The 12634-nt window shown below is 38.3% G+C and overlaps 1 protein-coding gene across 1 annotated transcript in view; it reads left to right on the forward strand.

The window, feature by feature from the left end:
- The window catches only part of gabrb3 (gamma-aminobutyric acid type A receptor subunit beta3), a 387525-nt gene that overhangs the window by 119833 nt on the left and 255058 nt on the right, over positions 1-12634 (forward strand). The window contains exons 3-4 of the mRNA XM_067985792.1: positions 11258-11349; positions 11457-11524. Coding sequence (XP_067841893.1) covers positions 11258-11349; positions 11457-11524 — 160 coding nt within the window. The remainder of the gene's footprint in view (positions 1-11257; positions 11350-11456; positions 11525-12634) is intronic.

Below are 12634 nucleotides of genomic sequence, written 5' to 3' on the forward strand. Positions count from 1 at the left end.
CATTGTAGCCGAGCCTGATCCTGCCCTTATCCAACATCACCAGCATACTTTTCAGCAGGGGTCACAAGGTTGCAACCCTGGCTGATCTTTCTTCTCCCTAGCCCAGGGACACCGTGGTCAATTATGCCACTTCTATGGCTGCCCTGATGAAAAAAGATAATTGTAGAGAATGTGAATCAAACCTGGTACCTTCTTGGCCTGTTTAGCTCAGCTCTTTAGTGACTGAGCTGTATTCTGTTAATCTTAATAACGTCATTATTCCATTCAAAATTTTCTCCAGTTAAGATTAACTTCTTCCAAGCGAACACATAAAATAAACACATTACAGTATTCTAGGTAGACTTGGAACAAACTTGAGCTTGGCGTGCCTATAAAATGCACTTTTAGAAACCATTCAAATAAGTTACTTGTAAATAGTAATGTGCCACATTCTTGTTTAATGCACTTTGAAAAGAACAGAACACATTTGATACAAATTAGATGAAAGGCTTGGATGCTGTGATGCATTTTTATTAATGATTATATTGATTTCATACAAATAAAACTTCATTAAAATTGTGAAGTGCCCTGTATGTAGGCTATTTGCTGCTTATGCATGCCCATAATTGTATCAATAAAAATTAAATAAATGGAAAATGCCAGACACTTCAGATGCTTAGCAAAAGCAGTGATGACCAAAATTAAATTACTTTATCAAGCAAATGTACTGTAAAAAATGATTGTAATGTGTAAGGAAAAGTAAAGTAATATTGATTAATATTATTTTACACCTCAACTGAAACTTAGTGGATGCAGTATCTGCTGTAAATGCTGATTTTAAATTGAGTTTGTCTTTAACCTTTCTTGGTTTATCATCTTAAGTTTTCTATACTGTAGTAACAGTCTCTGCCTGGCATGGAATGAATAAAAGGCTGTTGTGTTTTGGCATTTTCAAGAGCATTGTGTAACCCAGCACTAGTGCTAGGCTAGAACCTTGCACTGGTCATGGATGAGGAGCCTTCCAACAGATATGTGCTTAGGAAATTTAGGTTTTTATGTCAGCTAGGTCCAGTTTATAGCACTCTCAGCCCTGGGCTAAAGGGTTGTAGGTTTAAGATCCATTCAAAGATTTGAGCATATAACCTAGGTTGACACTTCTGTGCAGTACTGAATGGTTGTTAACGTTAGAAGTTAAACCAAGGCCCCTCTACCTGTTCAGGTGCGTGTTGAAGATCCTGTGGCATTATTTGAAGCATAACAGGTTTCCTCCAATGTCCTGGCCAACATTCTTCCCTCAAACACCACCACTAAAAATAGGATCCATTTATCATTTTAAGTTGGGATTCAATCGAGCCCCTGATAAGGCATTAGCACCATGGACTAAGCTAACAGTTACTATTGCCAATGCTTACTTAGAGATTTGATGCAATTTTTGTGTCCAAATAATCCAAATGTATTGCACTGGAAGGTGGATGAGATAAAAAGCCGGAAGAGTGAAAAATGGTAAACAATGCTGACTTATATGGACCTGTCACAAAGCACAGTTGGCCAGCTATCGATGTGGGCCCAAACTGCTTCATTGCTCAAAGACCACAGCACAGTTGTTAAAATTGTTTCAAATGGTAAAGCCCATTTGTAATCATAATCAGAACTATTAGACGAAAGAAAATAATTCAGGTGAACCATTATTTCAAGTGAGAAATCTCCTGAATTTCCTATTACTAGATCAACTTCTTAAATACGATGAAGGCTTGCAAAATAAATGGGAAATACACCATAGATAACCTTAATGTTTCCATTCACAAATCCAACTTTGTAGCACAGGGCTATTTTGTAAGTCTGTTACTCAGCTTGAAAATAAAAAAGGAATAAAAACACCTTAAAACAGGAAAGGTGCAATAAGCATAATTTTACTCTACTGGGAAGAATGGTTACTTAAAAGGTTTATGTGGCTTGCAATTACATATTAAGTTGTAGGATACCCCAGAGACACCAGATATTGCAAATCTTATGTTTTCTAATTAGACAGTAGACTATTAAGCTCCCCAGAGATCATATCACAGGGCAATTTGGAGATTTAGTAACTGGGCAGATGAATATCAAATTGGAATTAATGTGGAGAAATGTAACATAGTACTATGCATATTCTTACTAAAACTAACAAATATGATTATAAAATCAAAGGCATATTAATAAATAAGGTGAATTAGAATAAATACAACAGTAATAGTTGACAAAAGATTGAAAGTGTTGCCACGATTTAAGGCAACAGTTGCAAAGGCAAATACAATGTTGGGTTATATAATATCTACAGAATATAATTCCAAAAACTGATACTGACACGTTGCAAAGTATGAGTGACACAATAGTCCACAGGAAGAGTATTTTCTACAGTTGTATGCTTACAACAACATATCAAAGATTCAGAGATGGACAACAAAGATGATTTCACAGTTTAGACGATCAAGTGATGAAGATTAAAAAAACGAAACCTTTCCTCGTTATAAAAAGATTAAGGTAGATACGTTATTTAAGTTTTTACAATGAAGAATGAAGTCAGTAATATGGTTGTTGAGAGATATTGTATATAAGGCTATAAGTTAAAGAAGTCGTGAGATAGGGAATGATTTCACTTTACATAGTGCAGAGGATACTGGCTCAGAAAGATATGACATGGGATAAGAAAAAATGATCGGACTGGGTCTTGAAACTGAAGCTGATTTACAGAGCAAGTTGCATTCATTGATTCTTTGATTCCAGTATTCTTATGTCTTTATTTGTCGCCATGCATTTTATTAAATTAATATTGATTGACATCTAGAGATCACAGTTAAGACATATGACATGTGACCACTCTGTAGCCATTCTTCATCTATGAACCTAAACATGGTCAGCAGGCTATTTGAATATGATCAGCATCAGGCCTAAGCTCCAAACTACTGTCATCTGTTGTCCAAACATGTACACGTTCTGGCAGATGTCACTGGATAGTGGACAGCAATGAGAAGCCTGGCTGATTTGCCCTCAGTAGCCCAGGGAGGGGAACTGCAATGTCCCTGTTGCTGTGCCAGTTAATTTTAACGTGGAATGAGAGCAATTGGATTTTGGGAAAAGAGGTTTTTAGCAATCGTCTATTGGGAATTCCACTCCTAATACCTAATCAAGAGATCAAGGACTAATAAATCACACATGAATGATGGACCCATTGAGACATAGACATCACTTAGCATTGGAAATACTGAAAATATCAGTATTGGTATTAAGTTCAACAGTGCTACTATTTGAGAAATAAGGTGCTTGATTAATCTTTTCTGAATCTGTGTCATAATATGTCCGTTGCTTAGCTGTTGAGATAATTTGTGACTGTTGAGCAGAAGATGTCTATCACAAGAATCGACCAACAAATAACAATAACCTCGAGCTAGCAAAGCAATCAACATATGCTGACATTATGAATGGAAGGTAGCATAATGCACCTTTCTGAGACTATACATTGGTTGCCCAAAGATTCCACCAACCTGTTTTAAATTGAGTACGTCATTATCAAGCATCAGACATCCTGGTGAAAATTATATAAATGGTAGAAAACTGTGCACAATGATTTAGTGTATTTTGAGACATAAAGACAAAGAGATGGAATAATCTGAAGATTCTTGAAATAAAGCAAATAGCATATAGTTGTAGTCTTACTTGTTCTTTGCATGTGCTCTGTAAAGCTCTTGATGGCAGCATGGAGAAAGGTTTAAAAATGATATTGCATCAAGTCTATGAATATCAACATATTATAAGAGTGGATCTGGAAGCATGCAATGAATCAGGTGTGATAATTTGTCAAGAAAGCCTAAGGCAGCAGAAAGTAAATGTAGTTTGTACCATTGCTTGAGGTTTCAATAATCATATGACAGGACAACTCAGAGATTTAGTAACTGGTAAGATGAATTATAAATAAAATTTAATACGGAGAAACATAAAGTAATATATAGGGGTCAATAAAGTGGACCCAGTGCAAAACTACCAGGTTACTGCTCCATAGGCTCCTCATTCACCTATACCTAAATGAATTGATCTTGTTCAATTTAGCAAAGTCAGTCTATTAACATATTTTAGTGGTGCTTAACAAATGATAAACTGGAAACACCATTGGGGCGGATTAAAGGCTGAATGTTGGGCACCAGTAGCCATTGAAAGACTGCTAGCTGTCCATATAGTGCTGTCATTTCTTTTTTGTATAGCATGGAGCACTAAGTTACTATTGAAGAATTGGTCATTAGGGACTTCCTCAAAGGTGGGCAGTGAAGCCAGGGTGTCATATAACAAGGACAACATTACCCAGAAAAAAATGCACATTTTCTTTGAACAGGCCTTCCTGAAACACCGTTTTACAATGGACATTTGAGCCACATTAAGGGGAGGACCCCCTTATTGACATAATATTTGGGGTCTCGGTGAGCCTTGTACAGTTTGTGTACAGGCTCCCAAGGTGTTATATGCTGGCTGACCACATTGGCAAGTGCTGAACGCATTGGACACGTAGTGGGCCTGAAGCCTCCGAGGCCATTAGTATGAGCTCCCATGCTTGAAGTGCAAATAAGCTTCAGGTGCCAAGGATCATATTATTGGACGTATAGGAGGTAATTTTATCCTAACAACCGGTGAGAAGCTTATGGGATCGGATCAGCTGCCTGTTTTACACCCCATTGATTTTACTGGAAAGTAAAATTGGGCGGGGTGTAAAACAGGTGTTTGGTCCAATCCCTTTAGTTTCTCATGGAGGGGGGGCGGTGAGGATAAAATTACCCTCACATTCATTCTAAAGCTAACATATGATTACAAAAAGGGCTTATTAAGAAATAAGTTGAATCAGATAAAGTATGATAATTGCCCAAAGTGTGATAACATTATCAGAGTAGGAAACAGCTAAAACAGCAAAAAAATTCAGTTGTATAAGTAGATAAAACTATATATAAAAGTTTTGTATCTAGTGCATCTATCACATTTCCGACATCACATTTCAAATGCTATATTTTGTATCAAACACCAAGAAATCACACTGAACAAATATATAATAAAAAGATTTTTAAAAAGCCAGTCATTTCCAACAGGTTTTTCTGACTGGGGGATAAGCTGGCCTCTCTGTTAGAAGATGAGGCAAGAAGCTGTCAATCTCAAGCAACTGCCAACAGCAACCACAATTAGTCTCTAATTGATCCCATGATGTGCCTATTTAGACCACCTCCCCATAGAGAGTGTCTGAGCAGTGACCTTAAAAGAGACATGTTCTGTCAACAGCTATACGTCACAACCATGCTGCAGGCTCCAGTTTACTCATGAGCAACGGCATAGAGAATAGAAAAAGCATACTGATACACCTTAAATTATTAGTGAGATAATATTCCACATTTAATATTTTCTACACTTGCATCACCTTCCTTATGAAAATATGTAGAAAGTGGTAAGGCTCAGTGAAGGAAAGTTGAATTCTTACATTTTTCTTTACTAATCTAATTTTACTTGAAAAAGGTTTTACTGGTGTATCTTAGATGTTTGATTTTTCTCCCCCACTAGAACTATTAGAACTAGTACAGCTCTGAACTATATCTAGCGAGATAATTGTAATACTGCACTAACAAGAGGCTAAGTTATCAGATAATACATTACCTGTGTCTAAACAAGATTAGCTAGAAATGTTCACTCAAGAATTATCTACAGCATAGGTGTGAAGCTTATGGGAGCTTGTGAACATTTTAGTTGTCTTTCGCTGTGAAACAAAACACCGACTTTGATTTATATCTGGTCCAAATTGTCTTGAGTCTGTATAACGCTAAGTGCAATGTCATTGTTTGAATCCTTCCCCATACTGAAGTCGAGAGCTCTACTGAAATCATTTGTTTAAAGCTTAAAGCCTTTAGTTCAGACTTTATAAGCCAGCAGTGCTTTACAATACTGTACAGCTACAGTCTGCATCATTGGAGGATAGACCAAATTCCAAAGGTAAAGCAAAGCAAAACAAAAATTCTGAAGGTTCTAGGAAAAAGTTTCTGCCAATAATTCCAAAATCTCAACAAAAAAAAATTCAGACAAGGCTCAGGATTTATTTGGTGTCTATTCTATACATCATCCAAGTTTGAATATGATGTCATGAGACTGCAAAACAACAATTGCATCTTCTCAAATGTTCATTGTGTGGTGAGGATTGCAAGTGTGTGAATTATGACATCAGCAGCAATGCTTATGTGCAATGGAATCAAAGAACATAACCGTTAATGCACAGACAATCCTGGAGCCAAGACCAGATAAATTAAAGGTTGTAGCATCTCCTTTACATTAAGATTTTGATGTGTATATGTGAAAGGGAAAAGCCTATTAGACGTATGGAAACTGGCCCTTTTCTGTAAAAATAAATGGTGCAATGTCATTTATTTAGCCATTTTTCACAAGTTGTCTCCTGGGATACAAGGGCTATGGAAGGAATACAAGGCCGATGGCTATGGAATAGGTGAAGTTTAGAGGTCATAGTGTCAGTGCTGTACCATGTGACACCCTAACCTAATGAGGGAATTACAGAATCTGGTCATCTGATTGAATGGTTTGAATTTACATTTCCAGTTGTAGTCAAAACTAAATATCCAGTTGTCTGATTAGATTTCCTGAATCAATGAGAGTAGTTTATTTTGTCAAATTAAAGGAGAATGAATAATCTGAATATTAAGAATTCCCACAGTTGTATATTAAAGAAATATTTTTGATTTCCATCCCCCAACTACGATATTAAAAATATCACAGTTGAGGGTGGAAATCAAAACATTGAATTAAACAATAAAATACATTTTATAAACCTCCCTTCTACCAGGGATCTGCTTTGCTGATGATCGTTATATGTATGTCAGTAAGAAGCCCAATAAGATAAATCAGAAATTGGTGTACAGAGCCAGTGGAATGTTGAATGGAAGCCATTTGAACTGAAAGAAGTCAATCCTTCCTGAATCTTGTTTAGGACCTTCCCAATACTAACCTTTTCTGATTTGAGAATTTATTTTTTTTATTCGTTCACGGGATGTGGGTGTCACTGGCAAGGCTGGCATTTATTGCCCATCCCTAAGAGGGCAATTAAGAATCAACCACATTGCTGTGGGTCTGGAGTCACATATAGGCCAGACCGGGTAAGGACGGCAGGTTTCCTTCCCTAAAGGACATTAGTGAACCAGATGGTTTTTTATGACAATCCAGTAGTTTCATGGCTATCATTACTGATACTAGTATTTTAATTCCAGATTTTTATTTAATTAATTGAATTTTTAAATTCGCCAGCTGCCGTGGTGGGATTTGAACTCGTGACTCTGGATTTTAGTCCAGGCCTCTGGATTACTAGCCCAGTAACATAACCACTACTCTACCGTACCCTGATCATTTTGGTTTGTAGGCTTTCTTGAGGAGTTACTCAATGATGCATCTTAATTTTTAATGTTAAACTTCCAACTTCTTGGTGTGAGGGAAAACTTGAGATGACAATGCAGGGAATTACTAATGAAAAATAAGAACATCTTCTATCAGGTGTGAGATCATTATCCAATTTCTAGAGGGATAGAATTGAAAAGCAGAGAAGCTTTGTTAAACTTGTAGAGAACCTTCGTTGGACCATACTTGGAGTACTGTCAACTGTTCTGGTCTCCATATTATAAAAAGGATATAGAGGCACTGGAGAAGGTGCAAAAAAGATTTACTAGGATGATACCAGAACTGAGAGGTTATATCTATCAGGAAAGATTGAACAGGCTCGGGTTCTTTATTCTACAAAAGAGAAGATTGAAGGGTGACCTGATAGAGGTCTTTAAGATTATGAAAGGGTTTGATAGGGTAGATGTAGAGAAGGTGTTTCCACTTGCGGGGGAGACCAGAAGTAGGGGCCATAAATATAAAATAGTCACTAATAAATCCAATAGGGAATTCAGGAGAAACTTCTTTACCCAGAGAGTGGTTGGAATGTGGAACTCGCTACCATAAGGAGTAGTTAAGGTTACTAACATAGATGCTTTTAAGGGGAAGCTAGATAAACACATGAGGGAGAAAGGAAAAGAAGGATATGCTGATAGGATTAGATGAAGTAGGGAGGGAGGAGGCTCAAGTAGAGCATAAACACTGGCATGGACCTGTTGGGCTGAATGGCCTGTTTCTGTGCTATATTCTATCTAATTCAATGTAATTGTCCACTGTTATGTAGATGGGGAATAATTTATATCAAATATGTTCTTTTTATGCAATCCTTAATTTTTATTCTGTTATAGTGTGTAACAACAAATTTGGCTCAGGAACTTTGACATGTTGATGGTAATAAAGGGGAACAGAGGGCATAGTAAGAATAAGTTCAATGAGATTATGAGAACCAATGTTTTAAATAATTGGGCTTGGGGTGTGAGAAGATGTGGCACTGGTATGTGCAAGTCATGGTGAACATAATAATGTGGCTTGGGGCATCGTCAGAGATGGATGGTAAGTATTTGAATCTAGTTTAGGCCAAACATTCCAGAGAATGATGCTCTGCCCCATGTTGTGGGAAGCAGGGAGCACAATACATAGACATCATTAATTGATGATCCTCAATGAGCAATCTCTTATAACATGAGCATATATGTTGATAGTGTTGATCTGGCAATAACTTGCAATCATCTGGAAGTTATTGCGTTTACTTTTTGGAAAACCTCGGTGATCTAAGAATGTAATATGTTATTCTGGGATTGTCTTACAGTTTAATGTTGCTTTTTTTTACAGTTCTTTAAGATAGAAAGGGGGAGACTATTAAAGCATCGCGGAATGAATTATGTGCAAAACGATTACTGCATACATAAAATGTATTCAAATTAAAGCGGAACAAAATGATGAATGTTGACCTGGGTTAGCACAATGACCTCTCTAGATTAAGTCATTATATCATGATGCTGTACTAATGTTCAGTCTATAGTTAATCAATAGCATAATACTTCACTTTCCAAAATGGATAGTATTGGCAACCGAGAAAAAGGCAGCAGTTTAGACGAAGCTCGTCTAATTAATCATCAGCTCATCCTGTGTAGTGTGCGGGTTCATTTACTCGTGCCAAATATTGTATGATATTAATATTTAATTCACCTTCAAAATTGGAAGCACTCTGCAAAAACCTTCGACATCCGTTGATTTTTTTCCCCTTTCTATCAGCAATTTTCTATAGAATATTTTGGGGCGCCTCTCCTTTTCCATCGGGATCACATGGCATTGGGCAGGCGAGGCTTTGTGTTCTCATACGGTTCCTGCCATATTGGACTGTTGGATGTTATCATTGGGCATTGTCTTTCCAGATGACCTCTTAGGCACTCAAAACTCGGCTAAGAGCTGCTCTTTAGCCTTGATTCATGTTTATCTCCCGGCTTCCTATCCATATAGTGGCCGCAAACAGATTCACTTAGCTCCCCGGCTAGGTCATAACCCCAGTTGTCTGTCTCAGATTCCAGGGTCTCTCAGTTTGACCGTGCTAAATATTGACCTGACTGTGCATTATTCTTTAAGTAAGAATTGTGAAGTATGACTAACGCTATGCTGGTCTGACATAACTTAACCCACGGATTGACAGACAGTAAGCAATATGCTTAGATACGCCTTCTCTTAAACTTTCTAAACCTCGACTGGTTAGAAACCATCGCAGACAGTTAGCACTGCGATAAAAATAGAAACGGATGGATGCATTTAATCCTTGCCACATTTTTTTTTTAAAGTGTGTTCAAGTGATCAGTTATTGACGGAGATCCGGAACTTCAATTAAATCGCTGTCTTTTGAGGAAGATGGTGGCGGTCATGCTGTTGACGTTATTTTAAGCTCGTCTTCCTTCTCGCACACGATCGTTCGGAGTTTTTTTTTAATTTGTTTATTAGTCTCCTCAATAGATGGCTGTACAGCTGTGATGCGCTTCTTTTAAATACCGGTTAGAAACGTTTCGCGTCTGATGGGTTGGCTGATGAAGATGCCATTGCCAATCCCAGTTAAAGACTGTTGTTGGCTGGTTGGTCCCATCACTTCGTACCGTTTCTCCATTTGAACGACCAACCACTGTACATCATCACGGTATTTTATGATGTGCCACCTCTTCTCTACTCAATGCCCCCCCGCCCCCCTTGACAGCCACTATTACAACCTAAAACATGACCAAAAGTCCCTCCCTCTCCTCCGATTAGTCCGGTGGCCAGGTTTTCCATTCCTTGTGTGTGATGTTGCTATCCGCTGGTCCAACTCCTGGATGGCTGAGCCCGCCGTCAATCTCTGCTCTGCTGCAATCACGTCGAGGCTGAATCCGAGTATTTTATCACATGGCTCCTCCACATACATTTCATTTTGTTGTATGCCAAGCACCAGAATTTCCACAAACTCGCGCCAAATCGTGTGTGCGACCACCTTCATCATCACCACCACCATCATCACTGTCGTCGAAGAAGAAGAAGAAAGAAAGAAGAAGACGCCTGATATGTGAAGCTCCGCGTGGAAGATTTCCCATTTTTTCCCCTGACTCGATCGATGTGGACTGGCAACAAGCTGGATGTGTTACCTTGTGGCGGTCTCTATTGCATTAGCACGGAGCCTGTAGGAATGATGTCTGGAATCTATTTTTCTTGAGGAGTATCAGCGTCTCCCTCCCTCCTTCCTTCCCACCACCGTGTGTGTGTGTGTGTGTCTGAGCCCGAAGCTGTGAAACTGTCTCTGAATATGGGAGTGTGTGGAGATCTGAATTTCGACCTTAAGTGAGCGAAGAGAAGAAAAAAAAGGGGGGGGGGGAAGGAAAGCCTACTGCAACCGCTAGCAGTGGTTTGGCAAAATGCATCCACCCTTGAAGGATCACTAGATTTTATTCGGAAGAATAACTGCGTCGTGTGCAAATAGTATATATATAAATAATCACACCACTGAGACAAATTCTTATTTTTTGGTAATAATTTATTAACCATGTTGCTCAAAGGGTGAATGTGTGGTCTGCAGTCTTTTCGAATGCTTTGGACTTTAAGGGTATTCCGCATTGTGCCATAAATTGCCATTTTAACTCACGAACTAGTTTATAGCCAAACAACCAAGGAATGTGGACATATCAGAGAAGACGATACTTTGGTATTCTCTCAGCGCCGGTAGTATTAGTGGCAGTTGTCTGCTGCGCTCAAAGGTAAGAATATTCAACGTGGAGTAGGCAGATCACTTTAATAAGTGTAATGTGAAATGGGAACGACTTTTTTTTTTCTCTCTCCTGTGTTTGTGTTTTATTTCCAGCGTAAATGAACCTGGGAATATGTCGTTTGTCAAGGAAACTGTGGATAAACTGCTGAAAGGATACGACATTCGGCTAAGACCAGATTTTGGAGGTAGGCGTCCAATATTAACTCAATCCTCCAATAAAATGATAACAATCTGTGTCCAAATATGTGTTTAAAGTCCGGTGATTTAACTTTTCTTCCCATTTGTACTCCAGGTCCTCCAGTCAGCGTTGGTATGAACATAGACGTCGCTAGTATTGACCAGGTGTCTGAAGTTAATATGGTGAGTGAATCATTTGCCTTTATTTTGACGTTTAATAGACACGGTGCTAAAACATACACGACTGTAACCCACGTTCGCTGTGTAGATGATATGATTGATATATCTATTAAGGTGCACTGCGAAGATATTAAGTATGGTACGACTTTAACGGTAACGTATCTGAATCATCATTGTGTTCTTGGGTCACGGAATTATGTTTCTTTCTGGTAGAGTGGAACGTATCTTGTAGTTGCGGCGTGTGATCAATGGTTGGAAAGGATTCCGCTCCTCTTACGCGGTGACTGTAGGCTTTCATTGTGCTGTGGTGGGAGGCAGCAATATCGCGTAGATTGGAGACCCAAGGCTGGTGCCATCTGCTGGCAATTCTTCCGCTGAGAGTATGGAAACTCATAGCTGTGCAATCCGTAACGAAAGAGAAGGTATCCTAAACATGCAGTTCTTTTTTTTTCTTCTTTGGAGTTGCGGGCATCTCAGTGCAGTTGATAGGATGTGCGGTGAAGTGAATTGAGACTAATGGCAGTTCGCTGTTCGAAGTTCTGAAAGTGAACATGTATCTGCGCTGGGAACAGGACTTGTGTAAATAAATTGGAGAAATTATAATCCAATCATTGTATCCTTCCACTTCACATAGCTCTCAAATAACATAGTTTAAGACTGCAAGCTACTTGACACTTTGACTTAATGTAACTTATCTGATAACACCAATCAATTGAATACATTCAACAGCAATGAATGAAATGCACACGAATTCGTGAGGAGCACATGGAAAACGAAGCGTGTTCCTTGCGTTTCCTTAGTAAGTATTTGTAATCAGAAATGTAAATGAAAGATTGAAATTTTGTTGATACCTAATTCATGTTGTTATGTATTATGGCCCCATGTAAAGTTGCAGTTCTATTTTCGTTAGCCAACCCAAGCTGATGGATATTTTACATTGGCCGTGAAATAATTCAGCTCTGAGATTTGAAGTGAAAATGCCAGCTCATCAGAAGACTTACCTAAAATGTGTATTAAATGTAAACATTCCTTAGTGCAATCAATACAATTATGATTTGGCAATAATTTATTTCAATCATTTTTTGTCAACAATTTTTTTATTTCTGCCCCCTC

The sequence above is a fragment of the Heptranchias perlo genome, chromosome 6 (genome assembly GCF_035084215.1).
Source record: "Heptranchias perlo isolate sHepPer1 chromosome 6, sHepPer1.hap1, whole genome shotgun sequence".
In the NCBI taxonomy this organism is placed as follows: domain Eukaryota; kingdom Metazoa; phylum Chordata; class Chondrichthyes; order Hexanchiformes; family Hexanchidae; genus Heptranchias; species Heptranchias perlo.